General features: G+C 39.7%; 1 protein-coding gene across 2 annotated transcripts in view; it reads right to left on the reverse strand.

The window, feature by feature from the left end:
- Positions 1 to 22,798, reverse strand: part of LOC143029702 (fatty acid hydroxylase domain-containing protein 2-like) — a 77,444-nt gene that overhangs the window by 45,681 nt on the left and 8,965 nt on the right. For both annotated transcript variants that reach the window (XR_012966866.1, XM_076192544.1), the window contains exons 2-3: positions 3,177 to 3,355; positions 2,906 to 3,009 (exon numbers count right to left, since the gene is read on the reverse strand). Coding sequence is in view for 1 of the 2 variants with exons in the window: in XM_076192544.1 (XP_076048659.1) it covers positions 2,906 to 3,009; positions 3,177 to 3,334 (262 nt within the window). In the remaining variant the exon portion in view is untranslated. The remainder of the gene's footprint in view (positions 1 to 2,905; positions 3,010 to 3,176; positions 3,356 to 22,798) is intronic.

A 22,798-nucleotide genomic window follows, 5' to 3' on the forward strand; every position in this document is an offset into this window, starting at 1 on the left:
TTTACTGCTATCCATTGAAGTCAGTTACACTTTCTGGATCCCTGGTTCTAGTCACAAGAACAGTGGTAACATGTGACCTGATGATGCTACCTTCAACTTCACCCAATAATATAATCTTCCCTGAATCCTTACAAAAATCCTTTTTCATTGACAGCTTACTAATCAGAAGTGGACAACTGCACTCAACAACATTGGTTGACAGCTCCGATCTCACACCTCCAATCCAACATAGAAATACACGTTTAATGGATCTATTGGTTACACCATCACCAAACATAAATGTACAGCTAGATTTTTTTTCTCTCTCCATGGCCAACTCTTCATCACACAGGTTGTTTAAATAATTATCCAACCACTGTTGACTGCTAACTGTAGTTGAGCAACCAGTATCCAATATACCACAATTTCAAGACTCCTTAACCAAACGGATAATCTTGGTCTGTTTGACATTTTCATCACTGGCATTTGTATCATGTGTTCTATTACTACTAGTATCTCATTCATTGATAGCCCTAAATGACACCTCATTATTCTCTTATGAATGCAGACAATATCGAGCCCACTGGTAATGTGAATTACATATCTCACATAGTGAAACTTGGTTATCACGATCCAGAGAACTGAGTCTTCAATTAGTCCCTTGGCTGCTGAAGTCAACTTGTGTCGACATTACTGCTCCTCTTCCTCTTCTTCGAAATCTGTATCTCTGTGATGATCTATGTGGTCACTGTCCATAGGTGGCATAATAGGCCTCTTTATTGCCAATCAAGACAGGCTCAGTTTTAATGCTTGAGGGACACTGCACCTGTGTCCACATCTGACTCCTGAGTTGAGTGCACATTCAACTGCTGACCCTGGACACATTTTAAAGTATATTTCATACTAGTATAGTTGATTTCTGAGATCGCTGACATCACAATTTGAGTCTCATGCTCAGCTAAGTTGCTTGAAACAAGAAGCATAAAAGCCATCACAGAGTCTGGTATGTCATTTCTTACTGTATAAACTTAAAGTATCTATGTTCAAACTCACTCACATATTCATTAATATTTTTGTTATTTCTTCTGAAATTATATAATTTATGAAATGCTGCAAATTGAAGTTGAATTTTATCAGGCAAGAACAATGTGTCCAGTTTCTCAATAATGCTCTTTACACCCTTTTCACTCTTCAGAACTGTTAATTCAATTTCAGAAGATGCCATTCTAGCTTGGCCATTTAAAGATAAGTATATGGCTAGTGCCTGCTTATTCTTATTTAAATCAGTTAACTCACACTATATGATTACATTCTTTTTCCAATTTCCATATTCAGATTCATTATAACTTTGGAGGGCACTTAGAAGAGGCCATAACTATTAACCCCTTTGTTACCGACCCGTCAACCTTACGTAAACAAACGTTTCAAACCGTCCCACGAATGGCTGGGGCCTTATGTTTGTAAACACAGACACTTGCCACCACGTGGGTAGAAATAACCCAGAAACCGAGGCCTTGAGAGCCCTCAATACACACAGCTTAAAACTGTGACACGTGCATGTCACGGGAGGCACGCCCAGTTCCTGGCGGGTGCACTCAGCCGTGACACGCAGGTGTCACAAAACACACATCTGGTACTCAAGGGGTTAATAGACTAAACTTGCTCCATTCACCACTTCCTTTATACTGGGGACCCAGCACTCCACATAGTAGGTCAACAACACTGCCACTTGGTATCTGTTCACTGAACCACACAAATCCAATAAGGCTGTCCTTAGCCAAATGACAACAATGAACACTCCAGCACATCGGATAAACTGAATGTAGCCATGCTGGTGTAGTTCTTGGTTCCCTGAGTAAGTTTGGTTGTCTGTCTTGAAGAGCTTGTTTTGTTATCTGTGCACCTATGTATTTACCTAATTGCAGTATACAGGAGAGGAGCAATGCTTGTTGGGTCCCTTCTCCTACTCTCCAATTTATCATACCTAGCCTCAAATTCATGTACAGTTCCAACTTACTCTATATCCTTAATTTCCAATTATCATATTTAGATCTGAATAAATGTATTGTTCCAGCTTGGGCTGTATCACCTTGGGCTGTATCACCTAGGCTATTCCAGGCTGGGGACCAGTTTGGTTGCTACTCTTTGTGTTTTTGTATGGATGTACTGTTAAGTGCAGGTGGGAGGTTGCTGTAGATGCTTGAATAGTTTGCTTCCAGTGTTCCTTTTCTTTTTAGTAGGTTGTGCTAGTGCAATGCCATGAGATGAGTGGGTATAATTGAGGGTTTTTTCACAGAATTGAGTGCCTATTATTTTCATGTGACATTCTATGAGGAGGATTTTGGTTTCTGTGTGCAGATGTTCTATTGGGGTGATTCTGGTGTATCCCATTACTAGTTTGTTGGGTGTCTATGTTCATTTTCTTGATTGTTGGGAAACATGTTGTAGTCATAGTTGAGTGTAGTTCTCAAGAACTGTTTGTAGACAATGATTAGTTTCCTTCTGCTGACCAAAACCTGTGCTTGCTACTGAACTTGTTGTTTAATGTCTGGTTCTTGATGTGTGGGCTGAAAGGCATATGAGTATCAAAAGTGAGGCCCAAGATTTTAGGGTTCCTTTTCAATGGAAGGATTTGGCCATTATGGATGATTCTTTGGTTCATGATTGTCTGGGGAGATTAATGTCACTGATGATTTCTGTGAGGCTTCCATTCTGTTTTGTCTAAGCTACTGTTCTTGTCACATAATACAGAAGTATCACTTTACCACCTTGTGTTGTGCTGGGACTCATAAACAGGGATAATAAGAAATCAGGAAAGATCCGTAGACAGCATGCATCAGATATGGAAATACACATTTTCATTTTTTTTTTTTTGGGGGGGGGGAGGACAAACATTCTAATTCTAATATACTGAACATAAATTTACCATAAACCATAAGATTGTAGGCATCATCACCAAAGGTGTCTAGAATCTTGTCCCACTGATGCTGCCAAAAATTACCAGATGCACCCCAAAACTGCTGAAGATGACTGAAAGATAAAAACAAAAATACATTTTCCATGTAATAAATATCAACATAGGACAATATATTATACCTGACTACAATTTTTTCACTGCTATGAAACAATAAAAGATGTCATTATGAATTTTTTTTTAATATAATATGCCAACATTAAACTTCTACAGAAGAACTTACAAAGTAAGACTATTACGTAGAGCGACTAGAATGATAGAGGTTGACCCAACCACAAATAATGTCTTCTTCAAACTTGACCAGATATCTCCTGAGTCTTGAGAGTTTTTGCGCTGGAGGGCAAGGCCCTGGTCTCCTTGATACACCTCTGCCTCAGCCATGTTTGTGTATCAGTCACCTGCCTGACAACCAGATGAATTTGATTAGTATGTTAAACATACCAGAAAGGTTTACAAAAACAGTGAAAGCACTACACATACAACTTACTGAAATATATAAAAACTTACCATGATTAACTAATTATACTATGCTGCAGAGAAAAGCCACACTTATGGGGGTGTTATCTCTCTCTCTCCAACTATCATACTTAGTTTGAAATTCATGATCTTAGCTTGGGGCTATACAATTTTTTAGGATACTCTTAAGAGTTAGTAAATATGTGGAAAACTATTTGACATTTTTCTGACATGTGGTCTTTAATATATTCCCATGATCTAATGACACTCTTCTATCCAATGTATGTTTTATCTGCAAGGCTAGAAACTAATTCTAATTTGGTTGTTACTTTTTGTATTCTCTTAATATTATCTAATCTTTATTTTGGAAACCAAAACACCACTGTATATTTTGATTTCAAAAAGCTTAGGCATTCTGTATTTTTTCAACATCTCATCAGCTTTAATATCCAGAGCACAGGATCTAAACAAACCTGGTGGAATTTACCCAAAAATATCACTAGATCTGGGGTTGTGGCATCAGTGATGAAAATAGAGGCACTTTTCTCTAACTGGTAAAATATTCATTGAACATTTCTGTGATACAATACCATTTCTTGGACTTCCTCCTTATTTCAATAAACTGTTTTTGAATTATACGAAGCTGCATTAACTGCTGGTTACAAATACATGTATCAATATGTTGCTTTAAGAGGTGGATAGCTGTTTACCTTCAACATTTCTTATACCTTTCCTCTATAGGCATCTCTCTTTCCTCTGCCTGTTACTTCCACAAATATGTCACAAAAGCATCCTTTACTACCTCCACCTACTAAGGAAGTTCCTCAGTTGCCATGAAGAGGTGGTCACTCCCTACTGCTATTTTCTGAATCTCACACTACCCCTGAGAAGCAGTAGATGTCATAGCAGTGGTAGCAGTAGTACTAGCACTTGCAATAGTAGCACTTACAGAAGCAGTACTCAGTATTCGTCGAGGTAGGCATAATCATACGAGTAGTCGCCGTTGTCAAATTAGTCATAGTAATCATGCGAGTAGTCTCTGTAGTAGTAGAAGTCATCTTCATAATAGTGGAAATCGTCATGGTCAAGATTGTCAACGTCGAGGTTGGTAAACGTCAACAACGTCGAGGTGGTAGTAAACGTCAACAACGTCGTGGTGGTACTAAACGTCAACAACGTCGAGGTGGTGGTAAACGTCAACAACGTCGAGGTGGTGGTAAACGTCAACAACGTCGAGGTGGTGGTAAACGTCAACAACGTCGAGGTGGTGGTAAACGTCAACAACGTCGAGGTGGTGGTAAACGTCAACAACGTCGAGGTGGTGGTAAACGTCAACAACGTCGAGGTGGTGGTCAACGTCAACAACGTCGAGGTGGTGATAAAAGTCAACAACGTCGAGGTGGTGGTAAACGTCAACAACGTCGAGGTGGTGGTAAACGTCAACAACGTCGATGTGGTGGTAAACGTCAACAACGTCGAGGTGGTGGTAAACGTCAACAACGTCGAGGTGGTGGTGGTAAACGTCAACAACGTCGAGGTGGTGGTGGTAAACGTCAACAACGTCGAGGTGGTGGTGGTAAACGTCAACAACGTCGAGGTGGTGGTAAACGTCAACAACGTCGAGGTGGTAGTAAATGTCAACAACGTCGAGGTGGTGGTGGTGAACGTCAACAACGTCAAGGTGGTGGTAAAAGTCAACAACGTCGAGGTGGTGGTAAACGTCAACAACGTCGAGGTGGTGGTAAACGTCAACAACGTCGAGGTGGTGGTAAACTTCAACGTCAACAATATCGAGGTGGTGGTAAACGTCAACAACGTCGAGGTGGTGGTAAACGTCAACAACGTCGAGGTGGTGGTAAACGTCAACAACGTCGAGGTGGTGGTAAACGTCAACAATGTCGAGGTGGTGGTAAACGTCAGCAACGTCGAGGTGGTGGTAAACGTCAACAACGTCGTGGTGGTAAATGTCAACAACGTCGATGTGGTGGTAAACGTCAACAACGTCGTGGTGGTAAACGTCAACAACGTCGTGGTGGTAAACGTCAACAACGTCGATGTGGTGGTAAACGTCAACAACGTCGAGGTGGTGGTAAACATCAACAACGTCGAGGTGGTGGTAAACATCAACAACGTCGAGGTGGTGGTGGTACACGTCAACAACGTCGAGGTGGTGGTGGTAAACGTTAACAACGTCGAGGTGGTGGTGGTAAACGTCAACAACGTCGAGGTGGTGGTAAACGTCAACAACGTCGAGGTGGTGGTAAACATCAACAACGTCGAGGTGGTGGTAAACGTCAACAACGTCGAGGTGGTGGTGGTGCACGTCAACAACGTCGAGGTGGTGGTGGTGCACGTCAACAACGTCGAGGTGGTGGTGGTACGTCAACAACGTCCAGGTGGTGGTGGTACACGTCAACAACGTCCAGGTGGTGGTGGTACACGTCAACAACGTCGAGGTGGTGGTGGTACACGTCAACAACGTCGAGGTGGTGGTGGTACACGTCAACAACGTCGAGGTGGTGGTAAACGTCAACAACGTCGAGGTGGTGGTAAACGTCAACAACGTCGAGGTGGTAGTAAACGTCAACAACGTCGAGGTGGTAGTAAACGTCAACAACGTCGAGGTGGTAGTAAACGTCAACAACGTCGAGGTGGTAGTAAACGTCAACAACGTCGAGGTGGTAGTAAACGTCAACAACGTCGAGGTGGTGGTAAACGTCAACAACGTCGAGGTGGTGGTGGTAAACGTCAACAACGTCGAGGTGGTGGTAAACGTCAACAACGTCGAGGTGATGGTAAACGTCAACAACGTCGAGGTGATGGTAAACGTCAACAACGTCGAGGTGATGGTAAACGTCAACAACGTCGAGGTGATGGTAAACGTCAACAACGTTGAGGTGGTGGTAAACGTCAACAACGTCGAGGTGGTGGTAAACGTCAACAACGTCGAGGTGGTAAACGTCAACAACGTCGAGATGGTGGTAAACGTTAACAACGTCGAGGTGGTGGTAAACGTCAACAACGTCGAGGTGGTGGTAAACGTCAACAACGTCGAGGTGGTGGTAAACGTCAACAACGTCGAGGTGGTGGTAAACGTCAACAACGTCGAGGTGGTGGTAAACGTCAACAACGTCGAGGTGGTGGTAAACGTCAACAACGTCGAGGTGGTGGTAAACGTCAACAACGTCGAGGTGGTGGTAAACGTCAACAACGTCGAGGTGGTGGTAAACGTCAACAACGTCGAAGTGGTGGTAAACGTCAACAACGTCGAGGTGGTGGTAAACGTCAACAACGTTGAGGTGGTGGTAAACGTCAACAACGTCGAAGTGGTGGTAAACGTCAACAACGTCGAGGTGGTAGTGGTAAATCGTCTTCGTCGAGGTGGTGGTAAACGTCGTCGTTGTCGAGGTGGTGGTAAACGTCGTCGTTGTCCAGGTGGTGGTAAACGTCGTCGTCGTCGAGGTGGTGGTAAACGTCGTCGTCGTCGTCGTCGAGGTGGTGGTAAACATCGTCGTCGAGGTGGTGGTAAACATCGTCGTCGAGGTGGTGGTAAACATCGTCGTCGAGGTGGTGGTAAACATCGTCGTCGAGGTGGTGGTAAACATCGGCGTCGAGGTGGTGGTCGTCGTCGAGGTGGTAGTAAACATTGTCGTCCAGGTAGTGGTCGTCGTCGAGGTGGTGGTCGTCGTCGAGGTAGTGGTTGTCGTCGAGGTAGTGGTTGTCGTCGAGGTAGTGGTTGTCGTCGAGGTAGTGGTTGTCGTCGAGGTAGTGGTTGTCGTCGAGGTAGTGGTTGTCGTCGAGGTAGTGGTTGTCGTCGAGGATGTGGTTGTCGTCATCGTTATCATAGTAGTGGTTGTCGTCATCGTCATCATAGTAGTGGTTGTCGTCATCGTCATCATAGTAGTGGTTGTCGTCATCGTCATCATAGCAGTGGTTGTCGTCATCGTCATCATAGCAGTGGTTGTCGTCATCGTCATCATAGCAGTGGTTGTCGTCATCGTCATCATAGCAGTGGTTGTCGTCATCGTCATCATAGCAGTGGTTGTCGTCATCGTCATCATAGCAGTGGTTGTCGTCATCGTCATCATAGCAGTGGTTGTCGTCATCGCCATCATAGCAGTGGTTGTCGTCATCGTCATCATAGTAGTGGTTGTCGTCATCGTCATCATAGTAGTGGTTGTCGTCATCGTCATCATAATAGTGGTTGTCGTCATCGTCATCATAATAGTGGTTGTCGTCATCGTCATCATAGTGGTGGTTGTCGTCATCGTCATCATAGTGGTGGTTGTCGTCATCGTCATCATAGTGGTGGTTGTCGTCATCGTCATCATAGTGGTGGTTGTCGTCATCGTCATCATAGTGGTGGTTGTCGTCATCGTCATCATAGTGGTGGTTGTCGTCATCGTCATCATAGTGGTGGTTGTCGTCATCGTCATCATAGTGGTGGTTGTCGTCATCGTCATCATAGTGGTGGTTGTCGTCATCGTCATCATAGTGGTGGTTGTCGTCATCGTCATCATAGTGGTGGTTGTCGTCATCGTCATCATAGTAGTGGTTGTCGTCATCGTCATCATAGTGGTGGTTGTCGTCATCGTCATCATAGTGGTGGTTGTCGTCATCGTCATCATAGTGGTGGTTGTCGTCATCGTCATCATAGTGGTGGTTGTCGTCATCGTCATCATAGTGGTGGTTGTCGTCATCGTCATCATAGTGGTGGTTGTCGTCATCGTCATCATAGTAGTGGTTGTCGTCACCGTCATCATAGTAGTGGTTGTCGTCATCGTCATCATAGTAGTGGTTGTCGTCATCGTCATCATAGCAGTGGTTGTCGTCATCGTCATCATAGTAGTGGTTGTCGTCATCGTCATCATAGTAGTGGTTGTCGTCATCGTCATCATAGTAGTGGTTGTCGTCATCGTCATCATAGTAGTGGTTGTCGTCATCGTCATCATAGTAGTGGTTGTCGTCATCGTCATCATAGTAGTGGTTGTCGTCATCGTCATCATAGTAGTGGTTGTCGTCATCGTCATCATAGTAGTGGTTGTCGTCATCGTCATCATAGTAGTGGTTGTCGTCACCGTCATAATAGTAGTGGTTGTCGTCATCGTCATCATAGTAGTGGTTGTCGTCATCGTCATCATAGTAGTGGTTGTCGTCATCGTCATCATAGTAGAGCAAGTCTTAAAACAAATCATAGTAGTGGTTGTCGTCATCGTCATCATAGTAGTGGTTGTCGTCATCGTCATCATAGTAGTGGTTGTCGTCATCGTCATCATAGTAGTGGTTGTCGTCATCGTCATCATAGTAGTGGTTGTCGTCATCGTCATCATAGTAGTGGTTGTCGTCATCGTCATCATAGTAGTGGTTGTCGTCATCGTCATCATAGTAGTGGTTGTCGTCATCGTCATCATAGTAGTGGTTGTCGTCATCGTCATCATAGTAGTGGTTGTCGTCATCGTCATCATAGTAGTGGTTGTCGTCATCGTCATCATAGTAGTGGTTGTCGTCATCGTCATCATAGTAGTGGTTGTCGTCATCGTCATCATAGTAGTGGTTGTCGTCATCGTCATCATAGTAGTGGTTGTCGTCATCGTCATCATAGTAGTGGTTGTCGTCATCGTCTTCATAGTAGTGGTTGTCGTCATCATAGTAATAGTAGTCGTCATCATCATAGTAATAGTAGTCGTCATCATCATAGTAATAGTAGTCATCATAGTAGTAGTAGTCGTCATCATCATAGTAGTAGTAATAGTAGTAGTCATCATCATCATCATAGTAGTAGTCATAGTCCTCATAGTAGGAATCTTAGTAGAAGTCGTAGTGATTGTTGAAGTCATAGAAGTAATCGTCATATAAATACAGTGCTCGACAAGGAAGTACAAACGGTTAGCGAGAATGAGTGATTAGGAGAATGAATGAGTCATAAATCAATAAACAAAAACTCACTTCGTACCTCTAATACTTTGATGGGTGGCCTTTACATGCAATGATCTCATGAAGGTGGTTTGGAATGGAAGTGGCGTACTTGGCAAGATGTGCAGGGGTTATACTAGCCCAGGATTGGCGAATGGCTGCCTCGAGCTTGGGCACAGAGCTCGTATCTTTACCCTGCAGGTCTTGTTTAATGTGGTTCCACAGGTTTTCTATTGGGTTTATGTCAGGACTATTGCCTGGCCAGTCTGCTATGTAAGGTATATGACAGTCTTTAAGCCACTGAGTAACACTACGAGCAGTGTGGGCTGGGGCGTGATCTTGTTGAAAGATGTTAGCACCTGAGCTATTAAAAGAATCCTCCAGGTGGTCATTTAAGAGTTCATAATAAACATTGGTTCACTTTTACATTTTTCGGTAGTACAACAAGGCTCCTAAGTCCTCTTCCACTAAAACTTCCCCATACCATGAGAGAATCAGGGTGTTTCACTGTTTGTTGAACATACCAGGGGTCAAGAGGGTCAGTTTTTTTTTCTTTTACAGACAGAGGTGCTTTCTAGCCTTAATATGGGCAAGAGCAAGTATTTATCACAAGAGACAATAACCCAGATCATAGCTTTACATAAATCTGGTCACCAAAGGCTATAATAGAGCAGGTTGGGGTTGGCACGACGTCTGTGTGCAAGTGGGTTGCCATTTTTAAGAAGGAAGGTGGCTGTGACACACCCGGTTACAAACCAAGGAAAAAGTACCCCAAAAAGACATCCCCTCGTCCTACTAATGTTATCAAGGGACAGCTAGAGCATAATCCATGTGTTACCGCCAGAAAAATAAAAGAAAGTAACCCGGGACTCTTTGGGGAGGTTAGTGTGCAAACAGTTAGCTGCCGCATTCACGACCTTGGGTACAGAAGCCACCGCCCGGTGAAGAAGCCTCTTCTCACTCTTAACCAGAGGCGCCGTAGGGTCGAGTTTTGCAAGAAATATCTTCAGTGGGATGATGACAAGTGGCTGGATATTCTCTGGACTGATGAGTCCACCTTTACTGTGACTGGCAATAGGGGTGGAAATGTGTATCGGCGTGCAGGTAGCGACCCTCTTGACCCCCGGTACATTCAACAAACAGTGAAACACCCTGATTCTCTCATGGTATGGGGAAGTTTTAGTGGAAGAGGACTTGGGAGCCTTGTTGTACTACCGAAAAATGTAAAAGTGAACCAATATGTTTATTATGAACTCTTAAATGACCACCTGGAGGATTCTTTTAATAGCTCAGGTGCTAACATCTTTCAACAAGATCACGACCCAGCTCACACTGCTCGTAGTGTTACTCAGTGGCTTAAAGACTGTCATATACTTTACATAGCAGACTGGCCAGGCAATAGTCCTGACATAAACCCAATAGAAAACCTGTGGAACCACATTAAACAAGACCTGCAGGGTAAGGATACAAGCTCTGTGCCCAAGCTCGAGGCAGCCATTTGCCAATCCTGGGCTAGTATAACCCCTGCACATCTTGCCAAGTATGCCACTTCCATTCCAAACTGTCTTTGTGAGATCATTGCATGTAAAGGCCACCCATCAAAGTATTAGAGGTACAAAGTGAGCTTTTGTTTATTGATTTATGACTCATTCATTCTCCTCATCACTCATTCTCGCTAACCATTCGTACTTCCTTGTCGAGCACTGTAGTAGTATTCATAAGTTGTCATCATCGTACTTGTCATAATAGTAGTTATCATACTTATCGTAGTAACAGTTGTAGCAGTAGTCACCATCATAGTATTAGACATTGTAGTAGTTGTCATCATAGTAGCAGTCATCCTATTGTAGTAGTCATGGTAGTAGTAGCACTTGTCACTGTTGTAGTGGTAGTATTAATAATCGCTTTAGTAGTAGCAGTAATCATCATTGTAGTACAGGGGGTCACCGCAATTCGACAGGGATGGGGCAGTCTATCATCGATCGAACCTGGGTTCTGTCGAATCATGATGCACTTTTTTCCATAGGAATACATTGTAATTAGGGGGGATAGGGACCGACCTCCAGCACAAACCCCCCCCCAAAATATCACTATGACCTCTAAAAAACACTAACTTAGACTAAATCAGTAATATTAAAGGCTTCATTTTTTATCTAATTTTGTTTATTAAACACATTAAGCTGCTGTACAGTACATTTTTGGTGGTGGATGTTGTGGCCTGCAAGTCCTCCCACAGTGACAAGGCACGCTCCTGCATGAGCCCTGATTGGCATCTTGCGTTGTGTCCTGTCCTCTATCCACTTGATCAACATGTCCTCCATCGTGTCGAGACGGGAGTCCCTTGAGCCACGGAGAACAAGGGAAGTCATGGAAGATGCTGATGCAGCGGCCTGGCGGTACTTCTCCCTGTTCTTCCAAATCGTTGATACTGTTGATCTCGGGACACCCATTTCTGCTGCAACAGCAGAATGAGCCATACCTGCCTCACACTTTCTTATAAGCTCAATCTTATCTTTGAAAGGCAGGAAAGTGTGTTTCTTAGGGGTGGGGATGGAGGTGAATTTGAGCGGCATGGTGGTGGAACAGCGGGGCGTGGCTTGCCTCGACGATGGCTGGGGCGAGAGTGAGACAGAGTGGCGCATTGGGAGTGGTAGCAAATTTGACCGGGTGTGTGGCGCGCAAGAGTTGAATGTCGAATTGTCGAGTCTGGCTGTCGAACCTTGAGGGTTGGGTATAAATTAGCTACTGTCAAATTTACGATAATTCGAATTGCGAACGGTCGAATTGCGGTGACCCCCTGTATTACACATGATACTAGTAGTCGTCGCACCATACTAATCGTCATAATATCAAGTGATAGTAGTCAGAGTAATCGTAATATTTGTACTTGTCTTCATTGTAGTGGTAGCAGTAGTAGCTGTGGTGGCAGTTCTACTGTACTACTCATCAATCATCAAAGTAGTGGTGGTACTCATCATAAAAGTAGTCTTCAGAATAGTAATAGTCATAATCACAATAGTGGTTGTCTTATTAATTGTGTTAGCAATAGTCATTGTGGTAATCATATTAGTCATAGCAGTTTCCTTAGTTGTAGTAGCCTTGGTAGTCATATTAATCATAGTTGGAGTTGTAGCAGTCACACAAGTAGTCATCATCATAGCAGTAATAGTCACTGTAGTAGTAGTCATATTAGTTATCATAGTAATTGTAGTAGTAGTTGTAATATTTGTATTAGTGGTACACATCAATGTATTAGTGGTCACTGTACATTAATCATCACATTATTTATTGTTGCCATAGCAGTACTTGTATTATATATAAAGCAATAAAGACTATCTGTCAAAGACTGATCCTGACTACTTTCACCACACAGCTCCACATGGATGGAGATCACTTCTATACATACAAAAAAGTACTAGTTGTACTAATATTATTCGTCATTGTGGTAATAATACTACAGTAGTTGTATTCACTGTAGTAGTCATAGCTGTACAGATTGTAATAGCGATCTTTGTAGTATTAGTCATGGTAGTAGTCCCAGTCATTGTACTGGTAGTAGTCCTAAGTCTGTAGTGGTAGTAGTCCTAGCTGTAGTAATTGCCTTTGTAGATGCAGTGAAAATAGTAGTAGTCACCATAGTGTTAGTCAGTGTCACAGTAGTAATAGTCGTTGTAATCATGGTTGTAGTATTCATAGTAGTAGTCTTAGTAGTACTTGTATCAGAAGTCAAAGTATTGTTCATTGTAGTAGCAGTCATAGTAGAAGACACTGTAGAAATACTTGTAGTAGTAGAAGACATCGTAGCAATAGACATTGTCATAGTAGTGGTAACAGACATTACAGCAACAGATGTTGTAGTAGTAGTAACAATATTGAATGGGAGGAGAGAATTCGCCCTATGAAAGAGATAGAAGTATCAGGAAATGAAGTAATGAAACACTTGAGTAATCTCGATGTCAGAAAATCGCATGGACTGGATGAAATGGCAAACTGGATTTTGAGAGAATGCAGGAATGAACTAACAGACAAAATACATAGTCTAATAAACAGTTCATTGAGAGAGGGAAAAGTTCTAGAAGATTGGAAAAGAGCAAATATAGTACCAATATATAAAGGGGGAAACAAGGAAGACCCTACTAACTATAGACCGGTCTCTCTCACATGTACGATAGCTAAAATATGTGAAAGAATGATCAAAACTAGATGAGTAAAGCATTTGGAAAAAAAACAAAGTACTAAATCCAAGGCAATTTGGATTTAGACAAGGACGATCATGGGTCACAAACTTAATGTATTTCTATTCAAGGCTAATAGATGTAATACAAGAAAGAGATGGATGGGCTGATTGTGCATTTCTAGACCTAAAAAAGCTTTTGATAAGGTGCCACATAAGAAGTTGCTTAAGAAATTACAAACTGCAGGAAGAATACACGACAAACAACTGAAGTGGATGAAAGACTTCTTGCATGAAAGAAAAAATGAGAGTGGTGATAAGAGACAAACACTCCAATTGGGATGAAGTGATAAGTGGTGTTCCACAAAGAACAGTTTTGGCCCCAATAATGTTTGCTATATACATTAATGATATGGATGAAGGAATTGAAAGTTATATGAGCTTCTTTGCGGATGATGCAAAATTGTTAAAAAAAAACAAAAACAAAAAAAAACACTACAGAGTGATCTCAATAAAGTATGGGAATGGAGTAGGAAGTGGGAGATGAAATTTAATATCAAGAAGTGTAGTATAATGGAATTTGGAAGAAGCAAAATAGTGGGATCATATAAATTGGAAGAAATAAAAAAGTAGAAAATGAGAAGGACCTGGGAGTCATTATTATGAATAATATGTCCCCTGAGAAACATATAAAAAAAAATTTTTGAGAAACTTATAATTTAATAACAATCAAAATGGCATTTACCTGGATGAAGAAATGGTGCAGAAAATACTAGTTACTTTGATAAGACCAACATTGGAATATGCAGCGACGTGGTCACCAAATACAAAAAAATTAATAAAACTTGAAAGAATACAAAGAGCAATTACAAAATTAGCACTAACACTCTCAGAACTATCATATGAAGAGAGACTAACAAAACTTGAACTGCAGACATTAGAGCAAAGAAGAGAGAGAGGAGACTTGATAACTATTTATAGAATCATGAAAGGCATAGAAACTATTGATAGAGAGGATCTAAAATGGGATAGTAGGCATACAAGAGGACACGGAAAGAAAATTTTCTAACTTAGGAATTTTGTTTAAAACCTAGGAGTATAAAATTTGCCTAGCCATCAATCCTACAACATGGCTGCCATCATAGACCAACACAAATACTAATTTGCTAGATATTTTTAGTTAATTTTGTACCATTTTATATGAATACATAAAATAAAATTATATCTTACTGGTTTCTGGTTTTACTGGCACTCGTATTTACGTAAATTCACATCATCGTTATGTCATATATCAAAATATTTTAAAACAGCTGACAAATTCAATGAAAGCTAGAATAGCATCTAAAGCGAATGTAGGTTAGGAAAACATACATAGGCTTTAAACATGGTCCTGATGCTACATTTGAAAAATCTGTTTAAAACAGTACCATATTACAACCTTAAAAACTAATTTTGATATATAATTTTTTTTTTTTTTTTTTTTTTTAACATTCCACCCCATCAAATGCCGCCCAGGGCAGACCACCCCCCCTTTGCTATGCCACTGTATAGATATACATATACATATATATATATACAAACACACACACACAACCTCCCCCAATTGGCAAGACTAGAGGAAAACTTGAACAAATGACCGAACATTGGGAGAAGAGGTTCGGTAACGTAGCAAAGATTGCGCAAAGAGTTGAAAAACTGGAAGAACTTGAGAAGGTGAACAAAAACTTAACTAAAGAAATAGAAGATTTAAAAAGGCAGTTAAAAGAAGTAAAAGAGGAGAATGAGGAATTAAAGAGGAATAATAAAGACAATAAAGATGCCATAGCAAAGGAAGCACAGGGTTGGAAAAAGATCCAAGAAAACAGTAGAGTTGCATTTACTGACATAATTAAACAGCAAATGAAAGAACAAACTGAAGACTCAGTTATTAAAGTGATGAGACAGAAGGAGAATATAGTAAGGGACTTAGCAGATAAAAATAAATGTATAATCATATTAGGAATGGAAGAGAAATATGACCTAAATAGAACCACAAGAATGAGCGAGGAAAAAGAAAAAGTAAGCAGTTTACTACAATTAGTTCAGGAAGATGAACCTGAAATCATGAAACAAATTGAAGAGATATATAGACTCGGGAAGTATAGTACAGATAAGTCCAGACCAATTAAGATTAATTTCAGGTCACAAATGATGGATAAAAAGAGAAATGAATAAAGAGGAAAGAGGAGGAGAAAAAGAAAAGACATGAAGCTAAGGAAAAAAACGAGAACAGAACAGTCAGAAAAAGAGAAATTCTATTGGAGAGTAGTGAATATGAAAATAAGGAAATACAACATACTAGAGAAAAACAAGGGGGTGGAGTTATGTTCCCGACTAAGAAGGATATAAACGTGAGGTGTGTCACATATGGAAAGAATAAAGTAGAGATGATTATGATCGAAGTGGAAGACAGTGATAAGAAGAGCAGAAAGTCCGTGATAAATTATGTGCCTCCAAAAACAGCCTCGTGGGAAGAGAGTGAACATAAAAGTATGTTAGAAGACACAAAGATAACATTAAATAAGATAATGGAAGATGGAGGAAGAATAGTTATGATGGGTGACTTTAATTGCAAAGAAGTCTGCTGGGAAGAGATGACAGTAAAGGGTGGAGACGGCTCATGGGGAAATGTTCTACTCGAGATGATTATTGATCATACAATGACACAGTGGATACAGGAGAACACTAGGTACAGAAATGAAGAACCATCGAGACTAGACCTAATAATCACATCTGAACCTAGAATGGTGGAAAAGATTGAATATAAAACACCAATAAGTAGAAGTGACCACATATTGATTGAACTGGAACTAAATGAGGAAAATACATGAAAAGAAATGAACAATACAGAAAAGGAAGAATGATGTATGAAAAAACAAACTTTGATAAAATAAGAGAATTCTTTCAAAAAGAAAACTGGGAAGAAATATACAAAGAAGAAACAACAGTGGAAGAGAAATGGAATATTTTGACAAAAATTTACAAAAAAGGAGTGGAAAAGTATGTCCCAAGACAAAAACAAGAAAAAGAATATATAAAGTGCTGGTACAGCAGAAGTTGCAGAGAGTTAAAAGACAAAAGAGATAAAGCTTGGACCAAATGTAAGAAAGACAGAAGGCCTGAAAAATGAAAAAATATATACTTGTTATAGAAATGAATATGTACAAGTGTGCAGAGAGGAAGAGAGAAAATATGAAAAAGATGTCATAGAAGAGTGTAAAGATCAACCAAAATTATTTTACAGATTTGTAAACAACAAACTGAAAAACAAACAAGATTTGGAGAAATTAAGACAAGGAGGAGTTGAATACACAGAGGAAATTGAAATGGCGTTAATTATGAACAAGCATTTTAAATCAGTGTTTACAAGGGAGAACATACAACCTGAAGAGATCGAATGGAAAGAGAAAGTCCCCCCTATGAAAGAAGTAGAAGTAACAAAGAATGAAATATTGAAACACTTGAGTAATCTTGATGTCAGGAAATCGCATGGACCAGATGAAATAGCAAACTGGATTTTGAAAGAATGCAGGAATGAACTGGCAGACAAAATACATAGCATAATAAACAGTTCCTTGAAAGAAGGAAAAGTTCCAGAAGATTGGAAAAAAGCAAATATAGTACCTATATATAAAGGAGGAGATAAAGAAGACCCTACCAACTATAGACCAGTCTCTCTAACAAGTACAATAGCAAAAATTTGTGAAAGAATTGTCAAAAGTGGATGGGTAAAATATTTAGAAAAAAACGTGCTAAATCCAAGGCAATTTGGATTCAGACAAGGACGATCATGCGTCACCAATTTAATATGTTTCTATTCAAGGCTAATAGATATAATACAAGAGAGATGGATGGGCTGATTGTGCATTTCTAGACCTTAAAAAAGCTTTTGACAAAGTACCACATAAGAAGTTGCTTAAGAAATTAGAAACTGAAGGAGGAATACAGGGCAAACTGCTTAAGTGGATGGAAGACTTTTTGCAAGAAAGAAAAATGATAGTAGTGATAAGAGACAAACACTCAAATTGGGATGAAGTAAAAAGTGGTGTTCCACAAGGAACAGTTTTGGCCCGAATAATGTTTGTAGTAGAGCTTGTGTCAGGATTAGAAATGGAGAGAGTGAGTGGTTTGAGGTAAAGGTGGGACTTCGTCAAGGATGCGTTATGTCGCCCTGGCTGTTCAACTTATACATGGATGGGGTGGTGCGAGAGGTGAATGCTAGGGTAGTGGGTCAGGGATTGGAGATGGTTAAAGAAAATGGAGAAAAGTGGGAGGTGAGCCAGCTGTTGTTTGCGGACGACACTGCGCTTGTGGCAGGGTCGGAGGAGGGATTGAGGAAGCTGGTGACAGAGTTTGGGAGAGTATGTGATAGAAGAAAGCTAAAGATAAATGTGGGTAAAAGTAAGGTGATGAGATGTACAAGGGGTGAAAGTGGCAGTAGACTGGAAGTGAACATTAGGGGAAAGCGACTGGAGGAAGTGGATAGTTTTAGATAATTGGGTGCAAGTGTAGCAGGAAAAGGTGGAGTGAAGGTGGAGGTAGAATGTAGATTGAGAGAAGCGAGTAAATGCCTTGGTGGATTAAAGAGTGTAATGAGGAATAGACATTTAGGAATGGATGTGAAGAGGAGACTGTATGAAGGAGTGATTGTGCCAACAGCACTGTATGGGGCAGAAACGTGGAACATAAGAGAAGAAGAGAGAAGGAGTTTGAATGTGTTTGAAATGAGGTGTCTGAGAAGTATGGTGGGGGTTACTAGGCTGGATAGAGTGAGAAATTAGGAGGTGAGGAGAACAGGGGTAAAAAGGGAGCTGGGAGATAGGGTTGATGAAAGAATATTAGGATGGTTTGGACACATGGAAAGAATGAGTGAAGAAAGACTAGTAAAAGAGGTATGGAAGGCAGATGTGGAGGGAGTGAACATGAGGGGACGTCCTAGGATGAGGTGGATGGATGGGGTGAAGGGGGCTTTGGGGAAGAGGGGAATGTCTGTTGAGGAAGGACAGGAGAGGACGGAAGACAGAGGTGAGTGGAGAATGGTTGTATATGGATGATTTTGTGATTGCATGAGGAGGAATGAGGTGGGGGTGAGGTAGCATGTGTGAGTAAATTTTGACGCAGCCCGGAGGGATTTCTCCCCGTCCTCTCCTTATATGCAAGGGGGGATGGAGAGGGGGGGTCGCCGATTAAATGAAGCGGCCTTGCTGTGGATGTGCTGTGTCTTGCGACACTGCTTCTGACCCAGGGCGGTGGGCAGGGTGCAGGGATGACCCGTCATCCAGGAGGTGCTCAGATGAGAGGGAGGGTGGGAGGGGTGTGGAGTGTATTTAGGGATGAAATGGGTGGGAGTGTTTTTATGCCTTTCCCTTTTTGGCTACCTCCCTTGAAAGGGGGAAAAAGCCTTGATATATGTATGTATATATATTAATGATATGGATGAAGGAATTGAAAGCTATATGAGCTTCTTTGCAGATGATGCAAAACTACTGAAAAGACTGAACACGGAAGAAGATTGTGAATCACTACAGTGATCTAAATAAAGTACAGGAATGGAGTAGGAAGTGGGAGATGGAGTTCAATACAAAAAAGTGTAGTATAATGGGATTTGGAAAAAGCAAAAACAGAATAACAGGATCATATAAATTGGGAGAAGAAGGAATAAAAAAAGTAGAAAATGAGAAGGACCTGGGAGTCATTGTTATGAATAATATGTCACCTGAGAAACATATAAATAAGATTTTTGGAGAAACTTATAATTTAATAAGAACAATCAAAGTTGCATTTACATACCTGGATGAAGAAATGGTGAAGAAAATTCTAATCACCCTGATAAGACCAAGACTGGAATATGCAGCAACGATATGGTCACCAAGTACAAAAAAATGTATAAAAAAAAATTGAAAGAATACAAAGAGCAATTACAAAATTGGCACCAACACTCTCAAAACTATCATATGAAGAGAGACTAGCAAAACTTGAACTACAGACACTAGAGCAAAGAAGAGAGGAGATTTGATAGCTATTTACAGAATCATGAAAGGCATAGAAATTACTGATAGAGAGAATCTGATGAAATGGGATGATAGAAATACAAGAGGACACGGAAAGAAAAGAAAAAAAGACAGCTATAGAAGAGATCTGAAAAAGAACAGCTTTCCTCACAGAGTAATAGACAGTTGGAACAAGTTAGAAGAGAAAGTGGTGTGTGCAAAAACAATACATGAATTTAAAAATAGCTTAGATAAAATGAGATATGAAGACGGGACACCACGAGCATAGCTCCCCTTCCCGTAAAATACAACTAGGTAAATACATATATATATATATATATATATATATATATATGTATAGATATACATATATATACATTTATGTATACATATATAATATATATATACATACATATATAAAAATTTATATATATATATACACATTATATATATATATACATATATATACACATTATATATACACATATATACTGTATATACATATATACATATACATACATATACATATATATATACACATATACATACACACACACACATATATTATATATATATATATATGTATATATATATACATATATATACACACACACACACACACACACATATATATATATTATATATATATATACACACACACACACATATATATATATAATATATATATATATATATATATATATATTATATATATACACACACACACACACACTCCAGCGAACGGACGGCGTAGAGGACGATCTGAAGAAAAAGTGAAATTTTCATGGATCCCAAAGCAAAGGAAGTACCTATTGTATTTACAGGGTGGGGGGAGATTGCTCGTGGTGTAGTGGAAAGGTGAGGAAAAAGGAGAAGGGGAGGGATTCCTGAGGGAAATGGAAGGAAATGAGGAAGGAGAGGACTTGGCCCAGGCAGGCAGACGCCATGTAAACAAAAGAGGTCCCGACCAATTTAGTGACGACGAAATGTCTAACAAAAATGTAAAGATTAGAAACATAGATAAGAACAATTCAATGGAAGGTGAGGATAATAATTTCCAAGGATTTAAAGAGGGGGGAGGCAGATACCAACCTCCCCCGACTAGCAAAACTGGAGGAAAGGCTTGAACAAATGACTGAACATTGGGAGATTAGGTTCGGTAAAATGTCAAAACTTGCAGAAAAGGTTGAAAGATTGGAAGAACTAGAGAAGGCGAACAAAAACTTTAACTGATGAAATAGAACTAAAAAGACAGTTAAGAGAAGTAAAAGAGGAGAATAAAGAATTAAAAAGGAACAATAAAGACAATAAAGAAACAATAGCAAAAGAGGCACAGGGGTGGAGGAAGATACAGGAAAATAGTAAAGTTGCATTTACTGATATAATTAAACAGCAAATGAAAGAACGAACTGAAGACTCAGTTATCAAAGTGATGAGACAGAAGGATAATATTGTAAGAGACTTAGCAGACAAAAAGAAATGTATAATTATATTAGGAATGGAAGAGAAACATAACCCAGATAGAACCTCAAGAATCAAAGAGGAAAATGAAAAAGTAAACACTTTACTACAATTAGTTCAGGAAGATGAACCAGAAATAATGAAACAAATTGAAGAGAAGTTCAGACTCGGAAAGTATAGTACAGATAAGACCAGACCAATTAAGGGAACCCTGGCCACGAAAACTCGAAATTTTTTGGAAAATGAACGAATTTTAGGTAAACATTTCAAAAGGTTCTCCATGATGGTGGTAACACTCAAACTAAATATTAGAGCTTAGTTCCGTTTCTTTTCTTATATATAAAATAAAATAGATGAATTTTTGGCAACCTCTGGTAACCTCTGGCATCCCATTGCATAAAAAACATTTGAAATAAGTCAAAATTTTGATAGCCAGTTGTTGTTTTTTTACTGCAATTAATATCTATGGAGATATCTGGCAGCTTGATATGGAGGTATCTGGCAATTTGACTAAACCCAGAGAACGATGCTAAAAGGAGAGACTTTAGTAGCTGTGGAAGAGTGAGAGCAGGAGGATATCATTTTCTCATGCTATTCATGCACGCGATCGTATATATATTTTTATAATATAAGCATTTCAAAAGATTTTCTATAATTATGGTAACACTTCGACCAAAAATTACATCTCATTTCCGTTTTTGTTCGTATATATAAAATAAAATAGATAAATTATTGGCGACATCTGGCAAGTATCTCTTGCATGTCAAATAAATCTTTCATTTATTCTACCAATAACCAATATTCATTATTCTACCAACAATAACTGTGGGAGGGGTGAAGAGAAATAGTAATTTTAATTTGGTAATAAAATAAAATAAAGGAAAATATAATTTAATGTCCGTGCATCCCTTTAACTGTCCGTGCGGCATTTAAATGGCGCTACTGAAAAGTTTTTCTTTCCATTCATCAAGCTACAACTCGCCCATTTATGTACCAATTTTCACAATTTTTTTTTTTTCATTTAATAGAGATTTGTAAGACGTAAATATCTATGAGTCAAAATAAAGCAAATTCTTTAGCAGTATTTTTCTGGCTATTATTTTTCCTCAGAAATTTAATCTTTTTAACAATATGTACACATAGAAATAAAAAAAAATCATTGCTATTCTCATAAGAGGTAAATAAAAAAAATCGACTCACCAAAATGTTCAGATAGGGCCACTCTTCAAATGGACCTTAAGCAAAAAATATTTGGTAGGACCTTTTCCACGGTATGAGTTTTTGAAATTACTGAATATTTTGCCTATTAACTCTTAGATAATATGGTATTTTTTAAGTGAAAGGAAGTGATACTACATGTATTAATAGGTAATCAGAAAAGGAAATGATTTATAAATTTTGTTTGTCTGAATAACTAATTCGGTTGTACCGCACAAGAGTACGGGTGTCCGGGGTCCCCTTAAGATTAAATTCAGGTCACAAACGACAGCAGAGAATATCTTATCCAAAACAGAGAAACTAGCAACAAGTGAACAATATGGATAAAAAGTGAACAATATGGATAAAAAGAGAAATGAATAAAGAGGAAAGAGAGGAAGAAAAAAAGAAAAGACTTGAAGCTAAGGAAAAAAACGAGAACAGAACAGAGTCAGAAAAAGAGAGATTCTATTGGAGAGTAGTGAATATGAAACTAAGGAAATTCGACATACAAGAGAAAAACAAAAGGGAAACAGAGAACACAATGGAAGTGGCAGAAAACTAAAAGTGTCTTACACAAATATAGATGGATTAATAACAGGATTGAATGAGCTG

This window comes from Oratosquilla oratoria, chromosome 11 (genome assembly GCF_046742065.1).
Source record: "Oratosquilla oratoria isolate Oo_2021 chromosome 11, ASM4674206v1, whole genome shotgun sequence".
NCBI lineage: Eukaryota > Metazoa > Arthropoda > Malacostraca > Stomatopoda > Squillidae > Oratosquilla > Oratosquilla oratoria.